The sequence below is a fragment of the Alligator mississippiensis genome, chromosome 3 (assembly GCF_030867095.1).
Source record: "Alligator mississippiensis isolate rAllMis1 chromosome 3, rAllMis1, whole genome shotgun sequence".
In the NCBI taxonomy this organism is placed as follows: Eukaryota; Metazoa; Chordata; order Crocodylia; family Alligatoridae; genus Alligator; species Alligator mississippiensis.
In genome coordinates this window covers 202,686,364-202,713,960 of record NC_081826.1, presented here as the reverse complement: position 1 = coordinate 202,713,960, position 27,597 = coordinate 202,686,364, and the positions used below count along the sequence as shown (strand labels likewise).

Below are 27,597 nucleotides of genomic sequence, written 5' to 3'. Positions count from 1 at the left end.
AATGACATTTGATAGCCTCTTTAAGTTTTTAAGTCCAAGTGGCAACTTGATGCATTTGTCAGATACGTCCAAAATAACTCAGATTTTCTCAAAGGCTTTTGCAGAATAGTGAGGTAGATGCCATCTTCTGGAATTAAACTACCTCAAAATGAATTCAAATGCTTGAAGATAGGATAATTTTTTTCTTGATGCCCAGAACACCAAACTCAAACTTGTGGTTGATGTAAATAACGTAGAATGCCTTTAGCGCTTGGCCTTCAAAAAGTTTAATAAACCATGTCAGTTACTGTATCATCAAAATTCAAAATAATCAACTTTGTTGTAAGCCCTTCTACCTACAGCCCCACGGTTGTTAAAACTGTTTTACTCCCAATATGATACTGTCACCTGTCTTGGTTTCTAAGACAGTTGTCTTAGCAAACAGAGCACAAGACTTTCCTATTCTGTACGAGCAGTGCACTGTTGGTTAGCCATGGTTCTGTTAGCTGTGGCATCAGCAAACACTGTGATGAATCTTGCTTTCTGTCTCTCTAGTTGTAAGAGACTTTGCAGTTGCCTCTAGAAAGCTCTTTCCTTTTATGTATGTTAATGTAGTTTGATCCCAGATTAAACCAATTTCTTCCCTGCAAGCTGCAGAGTACTTGAGAATCTCTGAAACTGGCATCCTAGTTAGCAGCTGTATGAATATGTAATCAAGGGAGGGATTTTTTTGGGTGATACCTTTTATTGGACCAATTATAATGAGGAGGAATATAGACAAACTTTCTGGTATGAAGTACCCTTCTTCAGGTCTCTGAGAAAAAATCATACATTGCATGAGCTGTACAACAGATAGAACAAAGGCCTGTGCAACACTCGAATGTAAATAAAAACAAGACATAAGAGACATTATCAGATAGCTAATAGGGGAAATGCAGTAGAAAGGATAATCTGAAAAGTGGAAGAGTAAGACCATTCCAGAGATTTTTTTATCATTAAGGCTAAGTATAGATAGTCAAAAAGCCCAAGGCTGAATCAGTACAATCCTCTCAGGACAGACAGTCAGAAAGCCCAAGGCTGAATCGGTACAATCCTCTCAGGTTAGTCTAAGCTACGTAGATTGAACTGATAAGCAAGTGAACAGACATAAACTTTTGATTCCGGAAATGCAACCACATGGCTGCAGTGGCCCAGGCCAGAAGCTGGGGGGCTGTAGAGCATGTCTCCCTAGTGGGCTGGAGCAAACCCACCCACCATTCAAGGGGTGGTTTACGGGGAGGTGTAAAGCACCCTGGGATGCTGGGAGACTGAGTTAACTTGAATCTGGAGCAGATCTGGGACAGAAATTCAGTAAACCAATTTACCCTAAATCAGTTAAGTTTGATATAGCATCCATCCAGGTTTATCTTAAACTGGTTTTGGCCATTTTGAAAGCAGGTTATGTGCACTGAACTTCTCTTGTGTGACAGATTTGAACTGGTTTCTGATCACTTATACCAGTTTATGTGTAATTTCTGTCCCTACCCTTATAGAATTCAGAGAGATTAACAGGTATCAGGTAGATTATAATGGGCCTCCTGGAGCTTTTGTATATAAAGGGACACATTTTCTGCTTCTGTGCACTTAACATTAGCAACAGAGATGCCTGTTCTTTTATATTTAGCTCCTCATATTACTTTCATCACTGTGGTATCAAAGGGCCTCACGTATATGCAGAGAATCAAATATGAGAATCTCGCGCCATGCTCCAAACTGTGATAGGTATGTTAGTGCCTTTGCTGGAGAGTTGCAATCTCTTAAATTACACATAGTCAAACAAGGAAGATGGAAACAAATAAAAAAAGTAAACTTGGAGGAAGGGAGATGAACATCATATGAATGTGAGGTCTCTGAGTGAGGTCACGTTTGCACCTAGAAGGGCTGGCACTGGGGGAATTATTAGGGATTATTAGGGCTTTAAAAGCTCTGTAGATTTATTGCGAATTAAGCACTACAGTACTATCTTTTTTTCTCTGTCTCAGGTTGTAGAAACCTTATGTTATGGTTAAAGCTGGTTAATTCTATTACCCATAATGGATAGTGGATGGATGAGAACTGTGAGATCTATTAATATATATACCCTAGTCAATATTTATTTGTAAAAAGAAATTACTGAAATTGTGTTTAGTATATTCAAGACAAAAACAGTGGATTTTATTAGTTGGAGCAGTTATGTAGTTACATTATGTAATTTTTTGTAAGTCCCAGTCCTAATAAAATGCTCAGGAAAACCTAACTATATGACCTGGCAGCTATTGAAATTTTGCCTTAAGTAAATTAATGTCCTTGTTCTTGATAATTTTATTAAAGGCATCATTCACCATTTACCTCAACCACAGCTGTTCTCAGAGCAACAACTGAAAACACAGGAAATGACTATTTTTCCATTAGTGAATTGCAGTAGAAAGCCAAGCCATTCTTTTCAGGAGATATTTTAGTGGAAAATGCAAAATCATTTGCTGAAATAGCTCCCTGAAAAAGTTAACTTTTGAAGGAATGTGCTTTAATTTAACCTGCTTTGCACCTTTTTATTTAACACTGCCTGACTGTTTCTAGACAATAAAACATTAGCATTGTGGGTTCTAGAGGAATGAGAAATTGAAGTGAGGTAGTGAGAGTGGGATTCCTTCTTCCAGTGCTACATTTATTTCTTCATGGTCTTGTGGAGACAGTTTCCTTTGGAACAGATGTTCTTTAAGTTGGAAACAGTCGGAGGGCTTATCTAAAAAGGTGATTTATAGCCAATTGCATCACTGTAAACAGAGCTGCATCTTCATGATGCAACTTCTTGCACTAGAATAAATCCAGAGTAGACACAGGAATTTTGTTCTAATTCAGAATAGGACTATTTTTACATGGGAACATTGCTGTCTACTCCAAGGAATTTTGGTGGCTGGACAGCCACCTCCCAGATCTGTTTAGCACTGTGCCCTGGCCATCACCTCTATTTACCTGCATGGCCTCTAGCTGCTCTGGGTTATGGCGACCAGATGTCAGATGTTACTTCAAATGCTGACTGGTAGCTAGAATCTACTTCTCTTTGTATAGACACTCTAGAGTCAGCACCTTGCCTAGTGCACCTGTGCATTTTACTTCCTATCCCTGTTCACAGGCCACCTTGTCACCCTGGCAGCTTTTCACCTTCTGGAGAACATTTAAGGTGCAGAAAGTCCTTGTGACCAGGTACAGAAACCAGGACCTTACTATCGTATGAAGCCATTGCCATGAGCATGGCTGTACAGGGCCTGCAAGTGATGGATTACAGACAAAAATCATGACCCTGTTGGCACTCCAGCCACCTGTCTCTATTATGAAAAATTGTACAGGATTCTGGTTTGGGATCCAGCATAGAACTTCATTTCATGCTGGATGTGTGAGGTGGCATAAAGGATGGCTGAGGACAGGGGAAGGGGAGAAAGGGATGAGAATCAAGGACTCCTTCCAGTTTCCTTCAGATACATCAGAAAAAAATCAGTTCTCAACTACTGTGCTAGCATATATGCCTTACCTTTCAGGCTCAAAGGATATAGATTGTATAGCCCAATTAACCTTAGAGATAAAACAGATCATTGCTTGATCCTTTTGTTCTGGTTCTAATACTGATTATTTTCTTCAGTGCCATACTTTGGAATACATTGCATGTCTTCTTATATCCAACATTGTGTCTGGTAAAAAAAAAAAAAAAAGACCCTTTAATTTGGTTGAAGACAAATGCAAGAAAAAAATAATGAATTTGGGATGTCTTTCTCCATTAAAAAAGATTTGTTTCAGGGCTTTAGATAGAAGGACCATCTAAAACTAAAATATATTGAGGTATCTTTTGCTTGTTTTCTTAATTTATTAACTCAGAATTTCATTATCATGAAAACATGTATTCTGTGTGTCAAAATAATTTCTGCATTTTTCCATTAGCTATAGTTGTAGCATTCCACTTAGTACTATAAATTTATTGTATGTATTCATCTGTATTTGGCAAAAAAAAATATTCTTTAACTGCAGTGGACTTGAACACTTCTATGTTAATGTTTTCATCTGTTTATAAAATTGCTGCTCTGATAGTGGTGTATTTTTTGGCGGGGTGAGGGGCATTATTTGCTTTTTCTTTATTTTTTGGAGTTATGGTATTACTTGGAAGCATATTTGGTTTGTGAAGCAAGTTTGAATCCTTTGGGTTGAGAATTGCTATAATCAGTGTAAAATATTGGTGGTGTTTACTGCTACTAAAAATGTTTTTCTGTTTAATATTCAAGATTCTTTCTATTGCTGGCATTAGTGGTATCCAAGAAATAGAGTTACTTGTCAGACTGTGTTGCCATAGCAATAGCAGACCGTTCTCACAGATCTCTGGTAGATAATGAATTTACATTTCTGTAATGATTGTACTCTCTGTGTCCAGATTTACTGTGGCTGATGGACAAAGTAAGAGGAACCTCATCAACAACTCTCACGGCACTATCCAATATCAGAGCCTCTTTCTTCACTGTTTTTAGCTTGTGTTTAAATGCCTGCAGTAAATATATGTAATAATAATAATTGATACAACAACCTCAAAACTATTTTGTGCATTCTCCATGCTAGTGTGGATGAATGGGATTCCATTTCAGTCTTAGTTGATATAAGCAGATGAGTCAATTTCAGGGGAGCTTTTTTGTGTCAAGAGGCGGTGAATGGTCCCCCACAGCAAGCAAAAATCCACTTCCACTTTTGTCGGCAGTGACTTTAGATGTGCCTTGACTTTGCTTAAGTGCTGCTTTATTTTAATCCAGAAGTCTTCCAGATCTGGCTTTTTTCCTTTGAATATGAGTTTATGTGAACATTTTTGATTGAACCTGTTTTCACTTTGAGACTTCTCCGTGTCTGAAACAATTTTTTTGTTCTTTGTATTGCCAGGTTGCCATTAATGCTTGTAGACATGCTGGGAGGCTGCTGTGATGCGTTGACTAATTGAGTCTGCTAAAGCATAGCAATTACCATGCTCCAGCAGCCTCCCATGTCTTGTGTATCGGTGTCCCTGCACTTCAAAATGGCGGTGGGGGCACTTGAACTAAAGCTCATTGAACGAGCTTTAGTTTAAGCATTCCTGCTGCCATTTTGAAGTGCAGGGACAATGATACACGAGACTCTGAGGTGCCTTAATTAGAGCTGTTCTCAGAGCCGCTGTGATTAAAGTGCCCCCCACCCCTGAAGCATGTGTAAAAATGCCCCATAGTGATGCTGTGCAATTTCATCTGTTCATCCTCTTTATTTTTGTCCGTTTCTGTCCTATCTTATTTTCATATTTTGTTAAATGTTGATCACAGCTGCTCCCTATCCAGACTTCCTGATGATAGTTCTTAGACACTTAGAACAATTATCTTGATTATATTAGAAAGGAGCAGTACAGCTTTCTTAAACAATGGAGCTTAAAAGCTTTCTTGATTGTTTAGTCAATTCTGTGGTGTATAGTGCATTCCCCAGAGCTTTGTCCTGTCCAGTTGTAAAAGTTCTCTTTTGCCAGTTTTGCTGCCTCTGTAGTCTGCAATTCTGAATTCCTTCTGTGCCATTTAAACACTAAAATGATTTAACATCAGAGAAAACAAGGTGAGTGGGAAGAAAAACTAAGGTTGACTAAGGTCAAAATACCTGCAGGCTTGCATGCTTTGTAAGTCTTGTAATTAGAACTTGTTTGAAAAGTATTTTTCCTATACAGTGTTTTTTTTCCCCTGACAAAAATATGTCATTGAATATTTTTCTAAGGCTTTGGCTGAAAACTTGAGAACTAGAAAAAAGTATGTTTTTTAGCTGTTTTTGTCAAGAAATGTTTGGTTTTACTGAAAATGTTTTCTGGAGTTGCTGAAATGATACAAATTTTTGGATATCAAAAAGGAGGCAAATATTTTTGTTCAGGGGTTCTTGAGGAACCTCTACCCTCAAAAATGAATGGAAAACACAAATTTTCCATGGACATTTTCTTTCTGTCTTGTTTTTTTTGTAAAAAACAAACAAAAAAACCCTCTTTTTCTTTGAAAAGTATTTTAAAGAAAGAAAATTCTGTTAAGAGTGATTTTGCATGTAGCTTATAGAAGATGTAGAGAATGAATGAGATCAGTCTTAATGCTCATATTAGTTTTGCAGCACAGAGGTTTTTTCTGGAAACACTGTTAGGCAGTATACTCCATATATAACAACCAGTCTTATTATTTTTTTAAAGATTTAGGTAGAGCAAGAGTGAATCTTTCAAGAAAATCCTTGGTATTTGAAAAAAAAAGAGAGAAAGACTTCTGCTAGAAATGATGAAAGCATTTTGGTGGTTTAAAAAAAAAAAAGAATCCCTCAGAGTCAGGAGCACATTCTGTCCAATAGTCAGAATAACTTGGTAAAGAGGAGAAATGTTGCCTTATTAATTATTATGCTGCATCTGTTAGTTGTTACAACTGCTCCCTTCTCACCAAAGTTATTTTCCAGAAAAGATGACCATTTTTGGAAAATACACTTGTTTTCTTCTCCGGTTTTTGTTGTTCTAAGCCAGTGATTCTCAGCCATGTAACGTGCAAAATTGGGGTGATGTGCAGTAGTAGATGCCTACACATGAATCACAAGATAAACACAGAAGTTTCAAACAGGAGGCCGTAGTATCCAAAACCTGTTGTGATATTTCTGAGTTCTTTGCACCGGAAGAATTGCTCTATCATTTTTCTGTAACAGAAACTGAGTGGAAGCTAAGAGCTTGCATTTTTTGAGGGGTGCCTTTAGTCTAAAAATGTTGAGAACCACTGTTTTAAGCAGATACATGTTTGGAGTTGTGGTTTTTTGCCAGTCACGGAAAGAGCTGGCCTCTTGTTTACATTCAGATTCTTGTTTGTATTCAGTTATAAATTTCCAGAGTGTAGCGGTTTAGCTGTCAGGGGAATTGGCCAGCTGTTTATTTCCCCAGCTCCTTCCCCACTCCCCCAAATACTGGGAATGGCACCCTACTGGTTTGCTTGGAGATGTGAAAAAAAACAAAACAAAACAGCTCTTTACTGGAAGAAGCAGCGCGTTACTTCAGCCCAGCTCTGCAGCATCTGTATAGATCAGGTGCTTCAGCAGGATTTTTTGGTACTTTTATCTAAAGCTAATTCAATCAGCTATTAGATAACAGTGCCAGAAAGCCCCACTGAAGTGCCCGATCTATAAAGACATTGGGCAAGCCGGATCAAACTAACTTGATTCGTCTTTTGGGCATGCGCTGTGCTTGGTGCAGCGGCATGCTGAGCTTAAAGTACAGTGTCTTTTTTTTTGCCCTAGCAAGCAGCCCTAGAAAGCTGGTTTACCTGGACCTCATATTTAGGTGAGGACCAACTCACTGCTTTCTCACTCCTGACATAAGTTCCCAAAACATGGCGTTGCATTAATTTATGCTGTTATGTTGAGTTGCAGATATCTAAAAAGGTAGCTGAATAAACATGAGAGTTTGAGAATCTGTGAGACTTCAGTTAATCACTTTTAGACAAGTATTCTGAAGTACCAAAAATGAGTGACAAGTGTTGTTACAGATACTAAGGTATAACATTAAAATTGTAAACATTAAATATGAAGTTGGAAATATTGGTTATTGGTCTTTATGTTACTAATATTTGGATTTTTATGATCTTGTGGAAGAAATCCTACCAAAGGGCCAGACAAATTCTGTAGTAGCTGATCTCTGAATGCACTTGATATTTATTCCTCCCTGACTTTTCTGTTTTCCACTAGTTAGCAGTTCAGCTACTGAATTTTCAGTTCACGTGCAGAATTGTATCAAGCTTTTGCTCTTTCTGTTGTCTGTTTCCACAGCATCTTCAAGAGTAGTGATATTAAAGCTTAGAAAACGGGCAAAGACCTGCCTTTCTGTTTTTGGCAAACAGAGCTTCAGGGATGGAAAGTAGTTGAATATATACAGTTCTGTGCTTTCCTATGACTGTCTGCATGGTAATGTTGAATGCTGACTGAATAACTATTGGTAACTGTTGAAGGCAACATGGTACTTCAGCTGAGTTCAGCCCAAAAGAAGAATATTCTCTTTAGTTTTTCTAATATATTAAAATATATTTATATTTTAAGTAGTATCACATTCATGTAGGCTTTTTAGTTGCATAATCCTCCGTAGTCCAAATGACAGCAAATATAGACAACTTCTGAAGTTCTTACTTGGTTTTTAACATAGTTAAACATAGTTCTTAATCCATTACAATTTTTAATGAACTCAAAGGAAGTTTGCCTGAATTAGAGTAAAGTGAAAACTGCGTAAGGTTTTCAGCATGAAGGGCATATGGCCTACTTGATTTCTCTATCAACACATGAAAAGTAATTAAAAAACCCATTATTTAATAGCTGCTCCTGATGTGTAAGAAATAAAGGATTTAGAAAATCTTTGAGCAGGAAACCCATATAAACTTTACAAAGTCTTACGTGCTGCTAAAAATGTTACATATGATCTGGCTCATAATAAGAAGGAGACGGCTTCTAAGTTGAAAGTTTTTAAAGTGACTGCTTTCTGTTTTATGGAGGCCATGGCACAGGATGGCCAACAACAATAGTCGTGAACAAAAGAGTAACCACTGGTCTTATGACTTGATTTCTATAATTGTTGAGGCTGTGTAATTTCCGTTGGCATGAATGGAAGTTGAGGATATTCAGCAATTCTGAATGTTGTACAGTCAAATAATTGCATGCTTATTGTGTAGGCATGCAATGAATTGCATTAACCTCTTCACTGTTTAGGTCCTACATGTTGAGCAGTGACTCTGGGTAGAAATACAGTAGAAAAGTGTTTAATGGCATGTGGTTGTAAGTAGCATAGAAATGTTTTAAAAATCCATGAATAATACTAACTGCTTTTCATCAGTACATCTCAAAAGTGCTTCACAGGAAGTGGGGAAACCAGCACAGAGAGATGAAGTGACTTGTCCATGGTCATTTTGGTAAGCCAAGGACAGTGATTTATTCAGCTTCAAGCTATTCTCTACTTCTTTAAACAAACAAGCCCAAAACTTTTTAAATAAACAAATAATCCTGCGAGATCCACTGTTAATCCTGACCTCAGTAGAGGACACACTTTGTTTCTGTAGACTGGTGGGGGATCAAGGAAAGAAAAAAGTTAAAGGAAATAACTGTGATCAGCCGGAAGAAAACAGCTAATGACTTCAAGGAAAATTGCCATTAATCCATGGCTCTGGAAAGCATTTCCCAGCACTCCCTGCCCTTTGAAGAGCTTCAGACCTGGGGTGGTGTAGGAGCAAACAGAATCTGTACGTCCTCTAATGTGCACTTCTCATTAGTTTAGAAGAAAATAGAACATGTTGTGGACTGTTCAGTTCATCAGTTAAGTATTTCCTCATCAAAGCTTTAGTTGAAGCTTTGAAACTGATCAGTTCCTAGGGGATGCTGGTAGTGTGTGTACAGGATGAATCACTAACTCCTAGCTTATCAGAGTTGCAGAAATCTGAATTAAAAAAGAAACACATTTTGTATTGAAAACTTGCCTCTATAAAATAGTCAGTCCTCTCTCCTGAGCTCACAGTTCTGATCTGGCTTTTCTGATCTGGAAAGTGATTTTAAAATTACTGAAATTGCTGGATAAGTAAACAATTTACATCTTCACTGACTGCCTTTCTTGGGTGCGTCCACACGAGCGTGCTCGTACCTCTTGCCCCGTCTCAAACCCCTTTGAGGCAGAACAACAGGCATGTACAGGAATGAAAAAATGTTCCCCGCACTGCAAGTTTGCAGCACGGAGAGAAAATTAGGCCCCTAGATATCCAGGGGTCTAAAAAAATTGAAGTTTAAAAAAGTGGAGCAGGGCACGGTCCCGGTCTGTGCCCTGAGGCAACCGGAGGCTGGGTCCTCCAGGGAGATGCTCTGGCTACCAGAGCATCTCTGTGGTTGGCCCTTCGCCCTGATGCTGAAACATGTGGCCAGCCAGGGCTCCAGTGCCAGTGAATAAGGGGTCAGAGGGGCTGGAGGAGGGGGGAGGGGACAATGGGAGGGGACCCCGATGGCCCCGCCCACTCCCCCAGCCCCCTGACCCCTGCCCCAGTCAGCCCCTCCCCTGTCAGCCCTCCCCGAGGTCCCCGGCTGGCCCCTCATCCCACCAGCCCCCCTGAGGCCCCCCACCCCTGCCCTGACTGGCCCTTCCCTCCACCAGCTCCTCTGAGGCCCCCAATCACTTTTTTGCCTTCCCCCTGCCAGTTCCTGCCTGGCCCCAGCCCCACAAGCCCCCCGATCCCTGCCCCCTGACCCCATAGTTTAAAAAAAACCCCAAAAACCCCAGCACTTACCTGCAGTCTGGTTGCCGTCTGGCTGACTAGGGCCCTGCCTGCACAGTGTGGGGCAGGGTGATAGCCCCAGCGGCCCCAGCTGGGCCCTCCTGCCTCCCACCCTGTCCTGTGCTGCCTGGGGGGCACTGCCCGGAGGCCCTGGAGCCCCCCACCACTGCTTCTAAGGTAAGCAGAGGCTTTTTCTTTTCCGTTAATTTTTTTTCTGGGGGGTTTTCTGGGTTTTTTTGGGTTTTTTTAAGTGATGATACCTGGGGTTGTGGGGGTAGCCATGGGCACCTGGGGGTGCAAGTTGGGGGCTGAGGCTGGATGGGGCAGCCATTGGCGGGGTCTGGGGGAGCGGGGGGTGGGGCTGGGTGGGGCAGCCATGGGGGGGGCTGCAGCAGCTGGTGGGTGATGGGACCAGGTGGGGCAGCAATCCGGGGGCAGGGGTGGGGCATGTGGGCCTTGCAGGAGGGGTGGTAGCCTGTTGGGGGGCCGAACCCCTTGTATGGGGGCGTAACCCCTGTGGGGGCCATCGCCCCTGTGGGAGGGCAGCAAAATAGATATTCATGAATTCATGAAACATGTATTTAGAGTTCACTTTATTATTATGATAAGAGACTTGCTTTAGCACTGTAAGATATATCAATAAAACATTTGTCCAACTAATCATTGTCTCTTTTCTTGCTCTCTGTCTTTATAGTGGTCTTTTGTTTTACTTGTGGAGGAACATGGATTTGGGGGTGTTTTATAGACAGACTGAGATTTTTCAGTTTTCAATAGGGAACACTAGAATTCCTGCTAGGGAGGCCAGTGGCAGGACCCTGCTTGCTGAGAGCTTGCACCTTGGGCCCAGCTGGCTGTGGCTGACCTCCTGGCCAAATGGGGCCAGGAAGACATGCTTTGACAGTTCAAAGCAGGCCACCACACCCAGAACATCTTCCGGGCAATAGCTGCCCAGATGGTCAGGCAGGGGGCACATGTGGCAGTAGTGCCGCACAGAGACCCAACCTGCAACCGCAGTCCACTGGCAGCTGGCCCAGAGGGGCAGATGCCTCTACTGGCTGTGCAGTCCCCTTGTGCGTCTGGCAGGTGCACAGCAGGTCACAGCCAGGCAGCAGCCCCCACTGCCAGACTGCTGCATTGGGTAGAGGGTGCAGGGAACACTCAGGGCTGCTTCACCAGTCCAGCTGGCACAAGGGGTAGTGTCCCCAGGTACCAATTGGCTGGGCCCCAGAAGCTTCTGAGAGCTGGTAGCCCTGAGCAGCTTTTTATACTGCTGGGGCCAGGACAGGGCAGCTTTTTATGCCGCTGGGGACAGCACAGGTGCTGGCCCTGGGCTCTAGCTCCCCCTGGCTGCAGATCTGGGAGGAGCCAGGCAGGGTTATTTTGCCCCAAGTGACACAATTTGTTCCACACCAAAGTGCATGTTCGAGCACGTGCACTGAAGCAAAAAGTCGTGGCACAAATTTACACTGCTTCTAATTGAGCTGTTGCAGGTGCACATACTTGCATGTGTGGATGCGCCCCTTGAGTGCATACCAGCCCCTGGCTTCTTTGCTATTCTTTCCATCCAGGAAATGAACACACCACCTGCAGACACTTCCTCAAACCCGAAAGGCTTGCTAAGAAGAATTTTTCGAACTATTTAAGTTGGTCTAATAATAAAGGATGTATCAGTGTTTGTTCAAGGGACCCTGCACTTGATTTTTTTAAAAGGACAGCTATATTTTGCAGTTTCGTTTATTTAATACTCTATGCCAATGGTTGGCAACCTTATGCCACTGCAGACTTGAGCTTGCAACCCATCCCCTCATCCCCATGTGCTGCAAATTTCTACTTTCTGAAGTACCCAAGCCACATGTGCTTACTCTCTCACCTCTAATCCTTGGCTCCTCTTCAGCCAGTGTAAGGACAGGCACATGAGTGCAGCAGGAAGGGTGGCAGAGGTGGGTGGTATGAAGGGAATAGGTGGCAACTGCATGGCCTCCTGGCTGGATAGGACATTTGCAGGCTGGATCCAACCTTTTTCCATGCCAGATCTGGCCTGCAGGTTGTAGGTTGCTGACACTTGTTCTGTGCAGCAGTTGTTTTAAGCTATGCCCATAATCAAAGGCATACCTTGCATCCAATTATGTTGTGAATGGCAGTATTCACAAGCAGAAAATCGTGAATTTTTGAGGAGTTCCATATCCACATGCATGAGAAAGCATGTCAGTTTTGATCTTTTGACAACATCATTATTGTTATTATATTGTTGCCCTTCTTACAGGTGTAATGAAACAAAAATACATTGACTTTCAAATGAGCTGATTTTTTCAAATGGGCAGGATTCTTTTGTCCTGTCTGTGCAGAAGAGCAAACATTTTATCTTGACCATAAGGAAGGACAGAAGACTGATATTGTCAGCCTCCAGCAAGAGGATTTTACTAAAAGCTATAATTTTTTTGTTCATTTTCCATTTTTTTTATTTCAGTAGTCTAATTCATTAATGAGACTACTTGGTCCATTAGGTGTATACAATGTAGTCTGTTGTCTCTAAGATGAACTGTTAGAATTTGTAAAATGTATTTACAGTAAAATTTGGTTGACTCTTTCTGTTTCTTTTACACTTCATTTTAGTTCATCAAGCAATTGATAGGCATCTTAAAATTTTTTTGAACAAAATAAACACCTTTGTTTTGAACGTGTATAATATGTTTTTCTTTCTTTTTTCTTTTTTAGCTAAACAAATCAAAACCAAAATACCCATTGAAGATTTGGGGGGTTTGTATTGATTGAGTGGGCATTCACAGAACTTGGGTTCTGATCCTGGGCCTCCCACCAGTTTGCCATGTGGCTTTAGGCAAGCCACTTTATTTTCATTTCCCCTGCCATCCATATATGGAGAACTGTTGTTTAATACATGTAGACTTTCAAGATGGTTTGAACAAGGTTCATCACAGAAGCCTGCAAAAGAACCAAGCAGTCAGGGGAAAGAGGTTAAGTAGTATAATGGATTAAAACTTGACTACAAGACAGGAGGTAAAGTAAGAATAAATGTGAATTTTCATGAAATTGAGAAAATTAAGAAATAGTTACACGCTGGGCCTGAAGTTTAATGTTATTAATGATCTGGAAAGGTATCTGAGAAATGAGGTGGTAAAAGTTGCAGATGACCCAAGATTACTTAGATTAACTAGGACCAGAGGAGATTTTAACAAACTTAGGAGAAGCCTAAGCAAGGTGAGCGAGCAAAAAGCACAAAGGCAGACAAATTTCAGTATTGCCGAGTCCTGTGCATTGGCAGGAAATATTTGAAATTCTTCTGCATTTTATGGGATCCTAACTTAACAGTGTAAACTCAGGACAGACTGGATGTCTATGTATGCATGCTTTTCATTGAAAGTCTTGGCCCAGTGTGCTGCTCTAGTAAAAGCAAATAAAATAAAAGGGAGCATGAAGAGTGACTAATACAGAGAGGAAAACCTTCTAACATCATTACATAAATAAGTGATAGATCTTACATAGGAATATTGTGCATAGCTCTGCTCACTCCCTCTGTAAAACCATGTTGGGGAGTTAGAGTAGGTTCAGGGAAGGGTGAAGAGCATAGTTAAGGACTGGGGGAACTGCCACGTGAAAATGAAATGTAGATTAGGATTGTTTACCTTAGAAAACAAATGAGTAAGAAGGAATATGATAAAACTATGTTAAACAATGAATGACTGTGAAAGAGTGTCTGTCACTAAATTGAGACAACCTAAACTGTAAGTTGCTTTAGAAAATCTGGATGTTCTCCTTGTCGAGAAACTTTTTTTCTCTAAAGAACTCTGTAATAGTTATGACGCTATATGTACAAAACCAAAATCAAGTATTCCTAACCTCTGCAATGTTTTATATAAAAATTGCTGTAAAGGAGTTAAACTAAAGAAATACACATCAATGCCCAAGCCTCATGTCTCAGCTTTAGTGTACCTTTGTGGTTGATTAGAGACCCCTAAAAATAGGGGCATATAATGGAAATGCTGACAGATTCTAAACTTTCGTGGTGGTAATATTCACTGCTATAATTAGGCGTGCATCTCAGTAGATGTAATATGATTGCCCTGTTTATACCAGGACCTGGAAGGCATGTATGTTAATCTGGACAATCCTTTTAAATGGGCTCAGGAAGCAAGTATGTGGAAAAAAACAGATGCCAAAATGTAATTCATATTAAGACTGGACTTATGTGTATATCAAAAAAATAACAAATTGTTGAAGAATAGTTGATAACCCTGATTAACTGCACAGCTCACTGGAGTCCTGAGGCTATACAAAAGAACACAAGCACTTAATCGGAAAATATTAGGTATAAGGGCAGAGCAGCAGCAGGAATACCATAAAGCTCCCCCAACCCCAAGCTCTCCTTATAAACGTTAGGTGATTGAAATTGTTCATATTTTAGCAGAGCTTTTCTTTCTTTTTGTCCTTCTGGTTGAGATAACTGCAGTGGGCATGGAACCCCACAGTACACTTTTCTCTGTATTTTTGCTAAACTGCTAATTTTCCCTTGTGTATTTCAGAGGTCAGAGTCCAGCTGTTGCTGAATTCAATTTACTACTGAAAGCACATTCTTTGGAAACGTACGGTGTTGATCCCCATCCTTGCAAGGTAATAGTTAAGAATTTTTAGTAAATTGTTACCACTCCACAGGTGAATAATGACTTTCAGTATAACAGCTGTCGGATATATTGATGGTACCCATGTGCATTGTGCCATTTCTAAAAGAGCCCCCCCCGAAAGTGTGAAAGGGATGTTGCCAGCTTGTAAAATGCTGATTGGTTGGCACCTACGTACTGCCTTCCACAGTCAGCATGACACTGAAGCTGGGAATGTCAGTATAAGATTTTTCTAAGGACTTGGTGTTATAATTACCATAATTCTGTCCCATTCCTGGGAGCAATTTATAAAATATATTATATACTACATAGCATATAATAATCCTCAGAAAATAGATGATATAGCCCTCTTTAAAAAAACAGTAACTTATTTGAATTTAACAAGGAAAACTTTGGATTTTAGTTTTTTGAACAAAAAGTCAGATTAGTGTGATGTTAGATTTCCTGTGACTATTTCCAAATCCCCATATTGCTGACTATAACCTGCTTTGTTATTTTATATAACAAAGGATTTGGAAATAGTGACAGGAAAACTAGATAATATGAAACTGACCTGAGCCTTTGCTCAAAAAACTGGAATCCAAAGTTTTTTATGTGAAATTCAAAGAAGTTTGGCTTAATGACCTAAAGAAAAATACTAAATATCTTTTTACTTCCTGGTTTCTGCCAGTATTGGAAATTTTTAATTACTTCAGTATAGGAAGTATTGTAGCAATGTTTGCAGCACAGATGATATGAAGAAGCTCTAGAAGTTCCATGAGAGACCTTGATCTTGTAGAATTTCTCAACCAAAGTATCAGGACTTGTAGTAGAGGTGATATCTTTTATTAGACCAACAAAATTTTTGAAAAAAAAAGTATTTAATTGCAAGCTTAAAGAATTTTTTTTGCCAAAATCTTCTTGGTCTAAAAAAAGTTATCTTTTATGAGTCCAGATTGTCTTTTCCTCTAGACCAATATGGCTACAATCTGGATACCTAGACCAAAGTATGTCATTTGGAGCTGATTGTGAATCCTTTGCTTATGTTGGTCACTAATTGATATTAGATGGATACTTCTAAAAATATGTATTCATCACTGTGAAGAAGCCTAAGTGTTAGTCATGTGCCAAGAAGAAAGAAAAAATGCAGGTTGGTTTAACAGTAGCTGAGTGTTGCTCTGGATTGAGGTCTGAGGTTTAGAAAAGCCTAGAGGACAGAAAAATCATAGTTAAAAAAACAACCACCTATATCTAACGTATCAGTGACCCAGGATAAGAATTTATGCCATTAAAAAGAATGTTTTCCAAATAAGGAAAAGAATTAAGACATCAACTGTACACATATTTGTTATTCTCTTTTTATTTCAAGGATTCAACAGGGACCACTACATTTTTAGGATTCACAGCCACAGGCTTTGTCGTTTTCCAGGGAAATAAAAGAATTCATTTGTTAAAATGGTGAGTGCATTAACTGAAAGTGGATTACTCTACAAGAGTCTGTTTCTCTTCCTCCACTTCTCCCTGTTTCCTCTAAGGGAGCTTCACGTGAAACACTGAAAATTCGTTGTTCTTCCATATTATTTTTTTTTAAAGGATTCAAGATCACAAGTAAAAATGAATTTGGTGGTTTCATTCTTCTTACTTTTTGGATGTTAGTCTGTATGCCAAATCCACCTTAAAACTTGAAGTCAACTTAATTGATAGAAATGCTCAGAAATTGAGTAGCAGTGAAGTTACGGGTCAGTAATGAGGTAATAATTCCAGAGATGCCTAGGGGAGTTTGTACGTCTCCTACCTCATTATGCTTTGCTCATGCATGCACTATCTCCTCCGCATTCAATTAGGAAAAGGAAATATGAGATTCTGTTCTTCTAACTGCTTGGAGTGTGGGAGGAGGTTAGGGATCCATATGTTCATAGATTATCTTTCCTTTGTAGATTTTTTTTTAACAATAGGGAGATTTGGTTCCTATGCTTTTTTTTTTCTTGAGGTAACTTGCTTCATTTTTCAGGATTTTCAGTTGTAGGACATATCCAAAACAGTATGACAACATGAGGGGAAGGTGCATTGCACCTCTTGTGACATCATTTCTCTCTGTAATGTCTGATGGAATAACTTAATCAGAGATTATGATGCAGTTCACGTATTTTTACTTTATATAGTTTTACCAAACAGGAATAAACAGCCACCTGCCTTAGTAGGCCCTTTCACTGTGAGTTTCAAAATAAAAAACAAAATGTCAACCCACTCTTGAAAAAGGAAAGCTAATCTGCAGTTTGCAGCCTTTTATTAAACCACTGGGAGCCCTTCATTATCCTCTAAAGGCCTGATTAGGCAGTGTGGAGAGCCCAAACAATGCCTGAACAGCTTCTCCTGAACAGGAGCAACCGCTTTACAGATAGGAGTTGTTTGTCCATAGTGGGCACTTGTACACATGATCACGTGATGCCATTAGCATGTACATGTGATGAAAATGTCACTCAGTGTGGCTTAATGGCATCACACTGTGCATGGTCAAGAGTTTTGGGGTTTTGCAGTGACTTTGCATCATTGCAAATGAAACTACATCCAGATGTAGTTTACTTTGCAATAATGTTTTGCAGCTGTCAGCTTATCCCGGCCATAGGAGAGGTGGGCAGGCTCTGCAGAAAAAAAGAATCAGGCCCCTCACTGCTTCAGGAGGGCACCTGCTGAAGGCAAAAGTGGCAAGGGGCCCCATCTTTTTTTTTTGGTAGAGTCTGCCTGCCTCTCCCACGCCTGGGAGGCAAGCAGCCAGCGGGCTGAGTGGTGCCTGAGCTGGTGGTGGGCTGCAGTCCTTCCCTCTGCAGCTCAGAGGCAGCACCCAACCTGATCCAAATCTTCCCCAACCTCAAGCTGTCTGGGGTAGCACCTAGCCTGTTGGTAGCCTGCCTGTGTGGCCCCAGGGGGTGCCAGCACCACAGAGGGAAAGACTGGGGCCCCTGACTGGGGCCCCCGACAAAAAAAAAGAAAAAAGAAAAAAAAAAGGATCAGGCCCCTTCCTGTAACGTGATGGAAAAATATAAACAGTGGGCTTCAATTAAAAACCCACCGTTTCAATTTAGGAGGCATAGAATGCAACCTTGAGGATTACACCCCTGTCACGTGTACAAGTGCCCAGTGTTCGCAGACTGTCATCTGAGTGGGACTAGATAAGATGTCTGGCAACCATTTTGCAGAAGGCAACAAGGGAAGGACAACCAATTAGATAGGGCTTTCTTTATAGACCTTTTTTGATTTGTCTACAAGACCCACAAAAAGGTCTTGGTCCAATAGGACTCATGTCATCCCTGTGTGCTACATCTTTTTTAAGCATAACTTAATTAGCTCAGAACACATGGCGCTCTCACTGGCTTTCACTCAAGTTTTGGGTGCTTAGCATTTCTGAAAGTCATGTTCCTACTGTGTAAATACAAGCTCAGGTTGTGAATGGAGATGTCTGTTGCTGCTCTCAAGATATCTGTCTGGTATTCTTGAGAGTGGTATAGGGGGATCTCTTGAACATCCTTGCAAACTTATTTTTGGGTTTGGAGGTGCAGAGCAGAAGCCCATTGAAGAGACTCAGTTTTTTTGTGGTTCAAAGTGTTGCAAAACTCATGTATACACTCCTGAAAAATGATGGACATGCTCCAATCTAAGGCTTTTGTTAAAGTGGCTTAGGAGAAATCTGATAGCATACTGTACCATGTGCCATTTTACTACATGGTTCTGCTTTTGTTAATAACAAATTAATTTCTATTATTTGGAGCTAGAAATTGGGTTATATTCCACGATAGCTGGTTGATAACCTTTCTTTGATTTGACTAGATCAAGTGTGCTCGCATTGCCTTTTGCCACCAGAGTTCTTTGTTGTTTTCTTCTGAAATGTATTGTTGTGCTCTCCTGAACACTTTTGAAGGCTAAAGAGTGAGCTCCTTCTCTGAATATTATTAAAGGTATTAGGCATAATTCCACTCTCCTTTGGTATGTAAAATTGGCAACTTTCTAGCTGTGTACCTGGGCAGTTTTGGCCATGTCTCTGTACTGTGGGTGCATAGAATGAGCATTTTTAGGTGGCTACACACTGTCCAGACACTGAGTATAAGTTTGGGAGGAGAAGGATGAAAGCCCTCCCATGTTTTAGCTCCAATAGCTGAGCAGTTAGAGGCACTTGCCCAGGAAGCAGGAGACTCAGGGCACTGTTTCCCATGCTCCAGTGGATGGGAGAGGCAGCACTTTAATTGGAGTAGCTCTGAGAGCCATTCTAATAAAAGTGCCTTAGCATCTCGTGTATCAGCATCCCCACACTTAAAAATGGTGGTGGGGGTGCTTGAACTAAAGCTCATTTGATGAGCTTTAGTTCAAGCGCCCCGCCACTATTTTTAAGTGCAGAAATACTGATACATGAGATGCAGGAGGCTGCTTTAGCATGGTAATTACTCAATTAATCGAGTCTGACCTGATGCACTGTAATCAAGTCTGCCTCCACGCTCATGTACAGGCACCATCAGGTGCCAAGTCCCATCATCCAATGGCATTTGAATGTATGGCTCTCTCACATCCCAGCACAGAGGTTAGGCATTATCCAGAATCCTCTCCAAAGCTCCTTTTGAAGCTGAGCATCTGTCCCTGACATTTAATAGTCATTGGATAAAAGGGATGGAGGGGAAGTTTCTCCCCCCATTGGGAACAAAGGTGCAGTTTACAAATTAGGGCTCTCTCCCACCCAGGGCAGCAGCTGTCTCACTGAGCCACATACTCTCTGCTTGTTCTCTTCTTCCTGGTCTCACATAGTCTCCCAGGGGGTCAGCTGTCAAGGAAGCACTGAAGAGGCAATTGGATAATACCTAAAATGTAGTGTGATGGTTAGAGCATTGTGCTGGGAAGCTAGAGTGTTGCAGTTTCAAACCTCCTCTGGGCAAGGAGTACCTAGGGCTAGTGCCCTAGCCACTCAGATATTGGGCCTAAAAACATGGGAGGGTCCTCTTTTGGCATCTGATACCTGTTAGTTATGGATTTCTGGCTGGCTACATTTTGGTAACTTTGATGTATGCATCCACAGTGAGCATGTGTAGATAACCATGTACCTGCCTGGCCAGTGTATAGCTAGCTGCCTGTGCATGTATGCTCCTAGGCATCCACATTGCAGGGGAAATAGAATTTCTACCTGCATGTTTTATGTCAGAAACTCAGAAAAGCATAGAAATCTGCTCTTTAGATACATAGGCCACGTCCAGATGAACATGGGCATGCAGTATGTGGCGCCACAGACATGCCTGTGGTACCACATACTGCACATTCAGTTGTTCTCCATGCTACAAGGGAGCAGCACAGAGCGTTTTTTATCCAGGGGTCAAAAAAACCCATGAAGAAAAAAGGTGGAGTGGTGCCTATACAGGCAGTGTGCTCCGCTCAAAAGTGTAGCTGGGCCGCCTGGAGCCATGCTGTGGATGCTGGCCAGGCTCTGCAGACTCCCCGCTGCTGCAGCCCCAGAAGGCCCCCAGGACCCCAGGTAAGGCTGCTGGGGCCAGCCCAGTGCTAGCCCCAGTCTCCCCTGCCACCCCGGGGTAACTTGCCGTGTGCCAGAGTGGATGTGGCATTGACATTCCCCGGGGACAACTAGCAGTGGCGCAAGGGGCTATGTCCCTGGCCACAGAGGGTAACAGAATTCTGCATATAGTCTCTCCAAACTGCAAAAAGGCAGCCTGACCTAGATTAACACAAATAGGATGATCGTTTCACTTCGGTTCTTCAAGAATTTTCTCTTGAGTTCATACCTCCCATTATGTTCTAGAAAAGACATGCATCTCAAACTATTTGGTCAATAAGAGAGTAAAATTCTGAGTATTAGTGTTATCAGAGAGTCTCAGTTGAAATTTCCTTCAACTGTTGAATCATTAGATTGTATCAGTGGTATGATAGATATATGATAAAAATGCCAGTAGAAAGTAAAATGTATCAGTCAGAAAGTTTTCCTAGTAACACAGTTGTCTGACCCCAGAGCTCTTTCCAGGGCATGGGGTCAGACTTGATGACCTACTGAGGTCCCTTCTGACCCTAACATCTATGAATCTATGAATTCCTCCTTGTCTGTAGGAACTTTCCACTGTCAGCCATCTGTATGCTTGTGTTTCAAGATTTTAACTTTCTAGCGGGTTCCAAGATGTTTAAGATTAAAAATATTCCAAAGTATATTTATACTGCATGAATATAAGTTTATGCCCACTTTTGAGCCTTCTGCTTTCCCCTCTGGCTCAAGTGAACTTTTTAAAGGCTTACAAAGATATGGAAAGCATAACACTCTAGGTGTATGTTCTCTCCTCTGAGGAAAGTTGGTATATTACTTCACTCACTTTTATGCTACAGGATGTCCACTACCAAGACTGCCATTGACATAATAGCATTTTTTCCCATGGCAGCCTACTTTGCATTTGTGCATTAGTAATATTTTATATGAAATCACCTTTCTTTACCTGCAACTCTTTTCTTTACTTACAAGATTTTTTCTTCTTAGGTGTGATGTCTATAAATTGAAATTTGAAGGGAAGACATTTTATGTGTTTGGAGCTCAGAGAGAGGTTAGATATGATTTTCATACTAACTTTTTAAATGTGGTTTGGATTTAACCAGAAATATATTTATAATATTTTTAACTTTAATTTAAAAATGAAAATTTTAAACTAATGGTGTGCAAATGAAGTATTAGACATAAAAATCAAAATAAACACGAGCCTTTTTCTTTTGTCTTTGGGAAGGTATATTTCATTTGGCAGAGATTACATTACAGATGCAAACATCTATCAGTTTATCTAACACATTTGTGTAGTGTAGGATTATCCTCTGTGTTTTATTTCCTATTACTTGAGCAGTCAGGTTTTAAGGATCAGAATGACTGAGTTGCACAGCCATAGTCTGTCAGATTCCTGGCCATTATATGCATCAGATTTTCTAGAGGGTTTTAACAGAGGAGAATCCACTCAGGGCTTTGTTACACTTTATATTATATGCCACACAAATGTTAATCAGCTTAGTGTTGTATGGCTCAGTGGAGCAGTCACATCTTAAGGCCACAAACCATCTCTGACTGTGCTTTACCTGTACAGTTGTGACTTGCCACGAGAGGCTTGGTGAGCAGGGGCAGGACTAGGAACTACACACGACCCCAGGTGGAGGTGTTATCCCATAATGTTCCCATAATGTTCCTTGTGATTTTCTGTGATTCAAAACTCTTTGAGCCCCCTAAATCTGAGCTCTATTCAATCTGAGGGCTAAAAGGTGGTTGAAGCATCCCTCACACCCCAGGTGATGCCAGGACCCAACACGTGCAGGGGCTGGAGCTCATGTGGCTGAGGGGAGGAAGGGGGTACTGGCTGTGGAGCGGGGAGCACATACGAGCCACCGTGGCTGTTGGGTGCTCCAGGATTGTGGTGCTGGCTCTGCCCAATGGGAGCAGCGAGCTGGTCCAGGTGGTGATGGAAAGCACTGCAACCACTGTGCACTTGCTATGCCCAGTGGGAGCACTGAACCAGTTTGGGCAGTGGCAGGAGGCAGCTCAGCCACGGTGAGCTCCAGGGCTGCAGTGCTTGCTCTGCCTAACATGCCAGGGGGTGCCATCTAGACTGGCTCAGTGCTCCCACTGGGCAAATCTAGTACCACAGCCCTGGAGCATCCTGGGATACTGGAAGACTTCACCTTGGGCATAATAGCTATGGGGAGTGGCCACACCTTAATGAAACAGGAGCAAAACTGTGCGGATTAGAGATAATCCTGCTTTTTCTAATACAAATAATTAGTACTTTAAACCACTTAAAGATGTTAACATGCAGCCAGTCCAGGGGGTTAAGAGTTCCAGAAGCTACCTAAAATTACTGTGTAACAAGGCCCATATTTGATTTGGCTAGTAGGCTGATAGGTGTCTATATAGGTCAAGGGTGGGCAAAATGGCGGATCCAGCTGGTGGCTGGACTCCATTTCCCAGCAGCCCCTGCCTGCATTGCTGCAACCAGTTTCCCTGGGGACCCCAGTAGTGGCAGTGCCGTGATGGCACGGGAACAGGGTTTCAATGGAAACCAGCCCCAGCAGCTCTGGCAGGATGTGTGGCTGGACAGGATGCTGCTCCACGACTGGGATCTTGCAATGGTGACAGCCTGGTCCAGAGCTGGGGCAGAGCCTCAATCTGCTGTCGGTATGGCCCTGCCTGGGGCATGCAAGCTGCAGATCACAGCTCTGTCCTGGCTCTGGACCACACTGCCACCACTGCAAGATCCCAGCCCCAGAGCTGCTCCCTACCCAGCTGCATGCTGTGCTAGCATGGCTGGGGCCCCTGGCCCTGCACTGTCATGGTGCCGCTGCACCCCTGGCCCTCTTCATGAAAACCAGCTGCAGTGATATGGACAGGGACTACTGGGAAATGTAGTCCGTTACAGTCCCGATCTGGCCCATGGACTGGACTTTGCCCATCCCTGGTATAGGTAGTCTTCTCGATTTAGGAACACTGTCATCAGTTTTCTAGCTCTCTCTCCAGCTAGAGAGAGAGTGTCCAATTTACTTTGACCATCAGAGTGATGCTTGAGCATTACAGGGCAATGACGTGGGGCAGCTTTGCCTCAGAAGTTATGGGCAGGTAGCTACACCACACCAAAGAAATGTAGATGTAAGCCACTTAGAAAATTTTGGTCTTGAATGGTTTTTCCAGCAGACGGAAAAGTAAAGGTTTTTGGTGATATCTTTTATTGGACCAATTTACATAATTGAAAGGCCTACAAAAAGTCACTTTGTACCCGAACAAAAAACCCTTGCTCCTTGCATATTTCCTAGGACATCACAGCTAAAACAACACTCCAACTGTAGTCCAGCAGATGGACTCATTATTAGTTCTCTAGAACACCATTTCATAGTCTGATAGAATTCAACCTTTTTTCCTTCTTTTTTTCCTTTGTGCTCAGAAAAAGACAATGTTGTCATTCCATACTTCTACACCAGCAGCCTGCAAGCACCTTTGGAAGTGTGGGGTGGAGAACCAGGCTTTTTATAAGTAAGTATATATCAGTTTATCATAGCAAAAGAAAAGAAATGTGCACTTGGGTAGAAGATGGCTCAGTTTGAAATGTTCTGTTTCCTTAACAGGCTGAAAGAAATGAATGCCATTGCTGCATCATTAAATATGGATGAAAAAGGCATATTCAGATAAAAATGTCAATTAGTGTATCAAGCTATAATACTCCATTTTAAGTGTGCATTATAAGCTTTATCATTTGAGAAGGCTTTTCATGGGGTTTTTTTTAGGAGATGGAGGAAAATAAAAAAATTGCTTTTGTTCTAGTGAAACGTGAGCAAGCCACTTGATTCTTTTGCATCTCCAGATCCCCATCTGTAAAAAGAAAAGTATTATTTTCTTCACTTCCATTAAGTGCTTTGAGATCTGTGGAGGCAGAATTCTAAGCATTAAGTACTGCTTTACCTGGGCACTTTTTCTAGTAAAAAATATTTTCTATTGAAATCCAAGCAGTAGTAACCAGTGGAGAGAAATTCTACAGCATTAATTAATACAGCTGAAAAAGATGAAAGTGCCCCTGAAGCATTTTGGAAAGTTGTCATTCATTCACTTTTGAAAAAATAAATTGGTGTAAATCAGTTTCATCAGAAGGAAGAAGGCTAGAAGCAGCCCCCATCGTGCACACACTCATAAAGGAGCCCTGCAGATAATTTCTCATTAAAAAGAACTAATTTATTTTTCTTTGCTTTCACCCTGTTGACTTCATTAGAACTTTCTTCTTAATATATTAACTTTTCTCTTTAGGCACATAGCTTTCATTTGTGCTATTTAGTGTTTCCTTACAGCATCTTGCATATATAAAAGTATGTGGAATGTAAACAGTGCTAGAAGTTGGAGAGACGACTCGCAACTGAGTAGACAGAATTTATTCTAATGAGTTGTTTATGGTGAAGGTGGTTTCTTCTTTCAGCTTAATGCTGATGCGGGTGTGTTGAGTGAATGACACAAAATACAGCATTACAATACAAACTTTGGAGCTCTTCAGTGTTTTTCCTTCCTTCTTTGAATGAGTTAAACAGTACCTCCCAGTAATTCAGCTTCAACATAAAGAGTGTTTAAAAGGAAAATATACATCCTGTTTTGATTTTTTATTTTTTGTCTTTATTATTTTATATTACTAGGAGTAATTGGAGGAAATTGGGGCCATATTTCTCCCAGCTGTAATCAGAGGAGAGAAGTCAAATACATTTGCCTTGAGTATTAAATGCACTCAAAACACAGCTGTCCAAAGTGGTACAGAATATCATCTCTTTTTAGCAGTTTGCTCTACTAGTTAGATAGTGGCATTATTCACAAGCTGGCTTCCCGCCAACATACCCCGTCTACTGTTTTCTCTGCTCCACTCTCCCCATGGAGTCCGTGCAGCCCTGTGGGTTTATTTCTTCAACACTCAAAATATACTTGCCTATTCACACTTTGTTGTGTCTTGACATAATGGAGCTATGTTATTAGGTTAATAAAGAGATGATTGGCAGTGCGATCTCAAATGTAGATGCTGACTAATTAAGAAATAGTAATTTCTGTGAGTCAGAATCGAGGCATCCCTCCATAACTTTTGTGACCTGAATGGCACCCCATTTCAAAAATGAATTTATTTATTACATGGTTTACCTCCTTGCAGAGGGCATAGGCAGCAGGGGTGTAGGAGCAGTTAGGCAGGGGAACCTGAGCTGCTTATTTCCTCACACCTGAAGCCTGCCTTTTATCTGCTGATCTCTTCACCTCTCTTATCTCCTCACACTTCCTGTGGCACCCTTCAAAGGATCTCATGGCACCCAAGGGCACCCTGGTTGAGAATCTCTGTTGTAAGTCAGCGGTATGCAAAGTTTAAGTAGTCATTTTAACAAAACATCTACACTCAAAGCTTCTTACTGAGTAGTAATGTGCTAAAGAAAAAAGAAGGTATATCGGAATGCCTTTTGAGTAAATGAAGGGTATTAAGGGATTTTTCTTAACATTTTTTACACCTGATTCAAAGATTCATAGAGTCATAAAGTTGATAACAGAGCTGAAAGGGCCAGGACAGAGAGTGTAACCAGATCTCAGTCAGGGAGATGAGTGGACCATAGAGCAAACCCAAAGGCTCATAGGAAATAGTGAGAGAATAGCTTGTAGATACCAACAAAGTTGAGAACCAAGAACTATGATGATAATATAAGACCAGCCAAGATCAGATTTAGGACTCTGAGAAACTGACCACCTCTTGACCCCAGAAAGTCATATTTTTTTAAAATTGCTGGTGGTGAACCATAAGTTCATGTTGATGTAATGGACATGAAGTGCAATTGGTTGTTTGCCAACCAAGTGAGAGGATAGCAAGGCCTTTGTGCATCCCTGTTGAAAGCTTAATCAATGGTTAAAATCACTTATTACTGAGAACACTGCATAGAATATAAACCCCTTAGGCACTGACTGCATATCATTATTTAAAATGTATACACTATCCATAAGATGTTTTAATTAAACCCAACAAAGTCTTGCATGCCATTACTGGTGGTGAAAAATTTAATCAGTTAAATTTGGGTCATGGTTTTAAATATTTTTCCGCAGCTATCATTTTTTAGAAAAATGAAGGCTGAGATTCTTTGTACTTTGTGATTTCAGAAACTAGGGCCCCACACATTCTTATATTTTCATTCAGTTCTGTGTTAAAACATTCATTTTATAGCTATTATTCATACCTATGTATAAACAAGTTTTTTAGGGCTTATACAATCATAGAATAATAGTCAATTAGGGTTGGAAGGGACCTCAGAAGGTCATTGAGTCCAACCCCCTCAACGCAGGACCATCCCCAACGAGATCATTCCAGCCAGGATTTTGTCAAGCCGGCTTAAAACCTCCAAGCATGGAGGGTGAGAGAATTGATATGAAGTCAGTTTGACATTTCAAAACCACAGAATATCAGGAAGATGGTTGTACTAAAATTCTACTGTTCCTTGATCTGTGAAAGCCAGATCTCTCCATCCTACAAACTCTGATTAATGTAACAAAAGGTTGTTGCATTCTGACTCAGTGATTAAACCGGGGAGACTTTGTTATAGGCTATACATAACTTGACTCTCTAACAATGCAGGAAATATGGTTGTTTTCTGAGTCAAATACTCATATTCTTTGTTTGTTTCAATAATGCTGTTGAATGGAGATAGCTATAGCTCAGCCCTAAATCTTCCACATTTTGGGTATTGTTAGTAAGAACCCTAGCTGTGGTGTGATGCTGGATTCATGCTGTATGTGTAAGCCCTTGCAGACACAGTAGACGTATGCACTGTACTTCCCCCATTACCCAGATAATCACTGATTTGCATGCAGTTATTTGGTACTGCCCGAGTTGTTCTGCTTGCAATTTTATGTTATAGTTGTTTTACATACTAATAAAAAAGTTTGAAAAGTTCACTTCTAGAATACTGTATGGTAGGAGAAAAGTAACAGTTTGTCTTTGATCCTACTGACTTCTGTATTTTAAGTTATTTGCACTGCAATAAAATGACATTTCTACTCTTTTTTTTTCTTTCTTGAAGGTGTGCAAAATCCAGTCAGATCAAGACGGTGTCCAGCAGCAAAATATTTTTTAAAGGCAGTAGATTTCGATATTGGTAGGTGCTTTCTAGACCTTATGTTTCTTGTTACGATTAACCATTCCAGGGAG

At 41.0% G+C, this 27,597-nt stretch overlaps 1 protein-coding gene across 3 annotated transcripts in view; it reads left to right on the top strand.

The window, feature by feature from the left end:
- Nucleotides 1-27,597, top strand: part of FRMD3 (FERM domain containing 3) — a 210,150-nt gene that overhangs the window by 155,363 nt on the left and 27,190 nt on the right. For all 3 annotated transcript variants that reach the window (XM_006263723.3, XM_059724814.1, XM_014608794.3), the window contains 5 exons: nt 14,822-14,909; nt 16,266-16,354; nt 21,408-21,471; nt 23,839-23,927; nt 27,470-27,544. In XM_006263723.3, the coding sequence (XP_006263785.2) occupies nt 14,822-14,909; nt 16,266-16,354; nt 21,408-21,471; nt 23,839-23,927; nt 27,470-27,544 (405 nt within the window). The remainder of the gene's footprint in view (nt 1-14,821; nt 14,910-16,265; nt 16,355-21,407; nt 21,472-23,838; nt 23,928-27,469; nt 27,545-27,597) is intronic.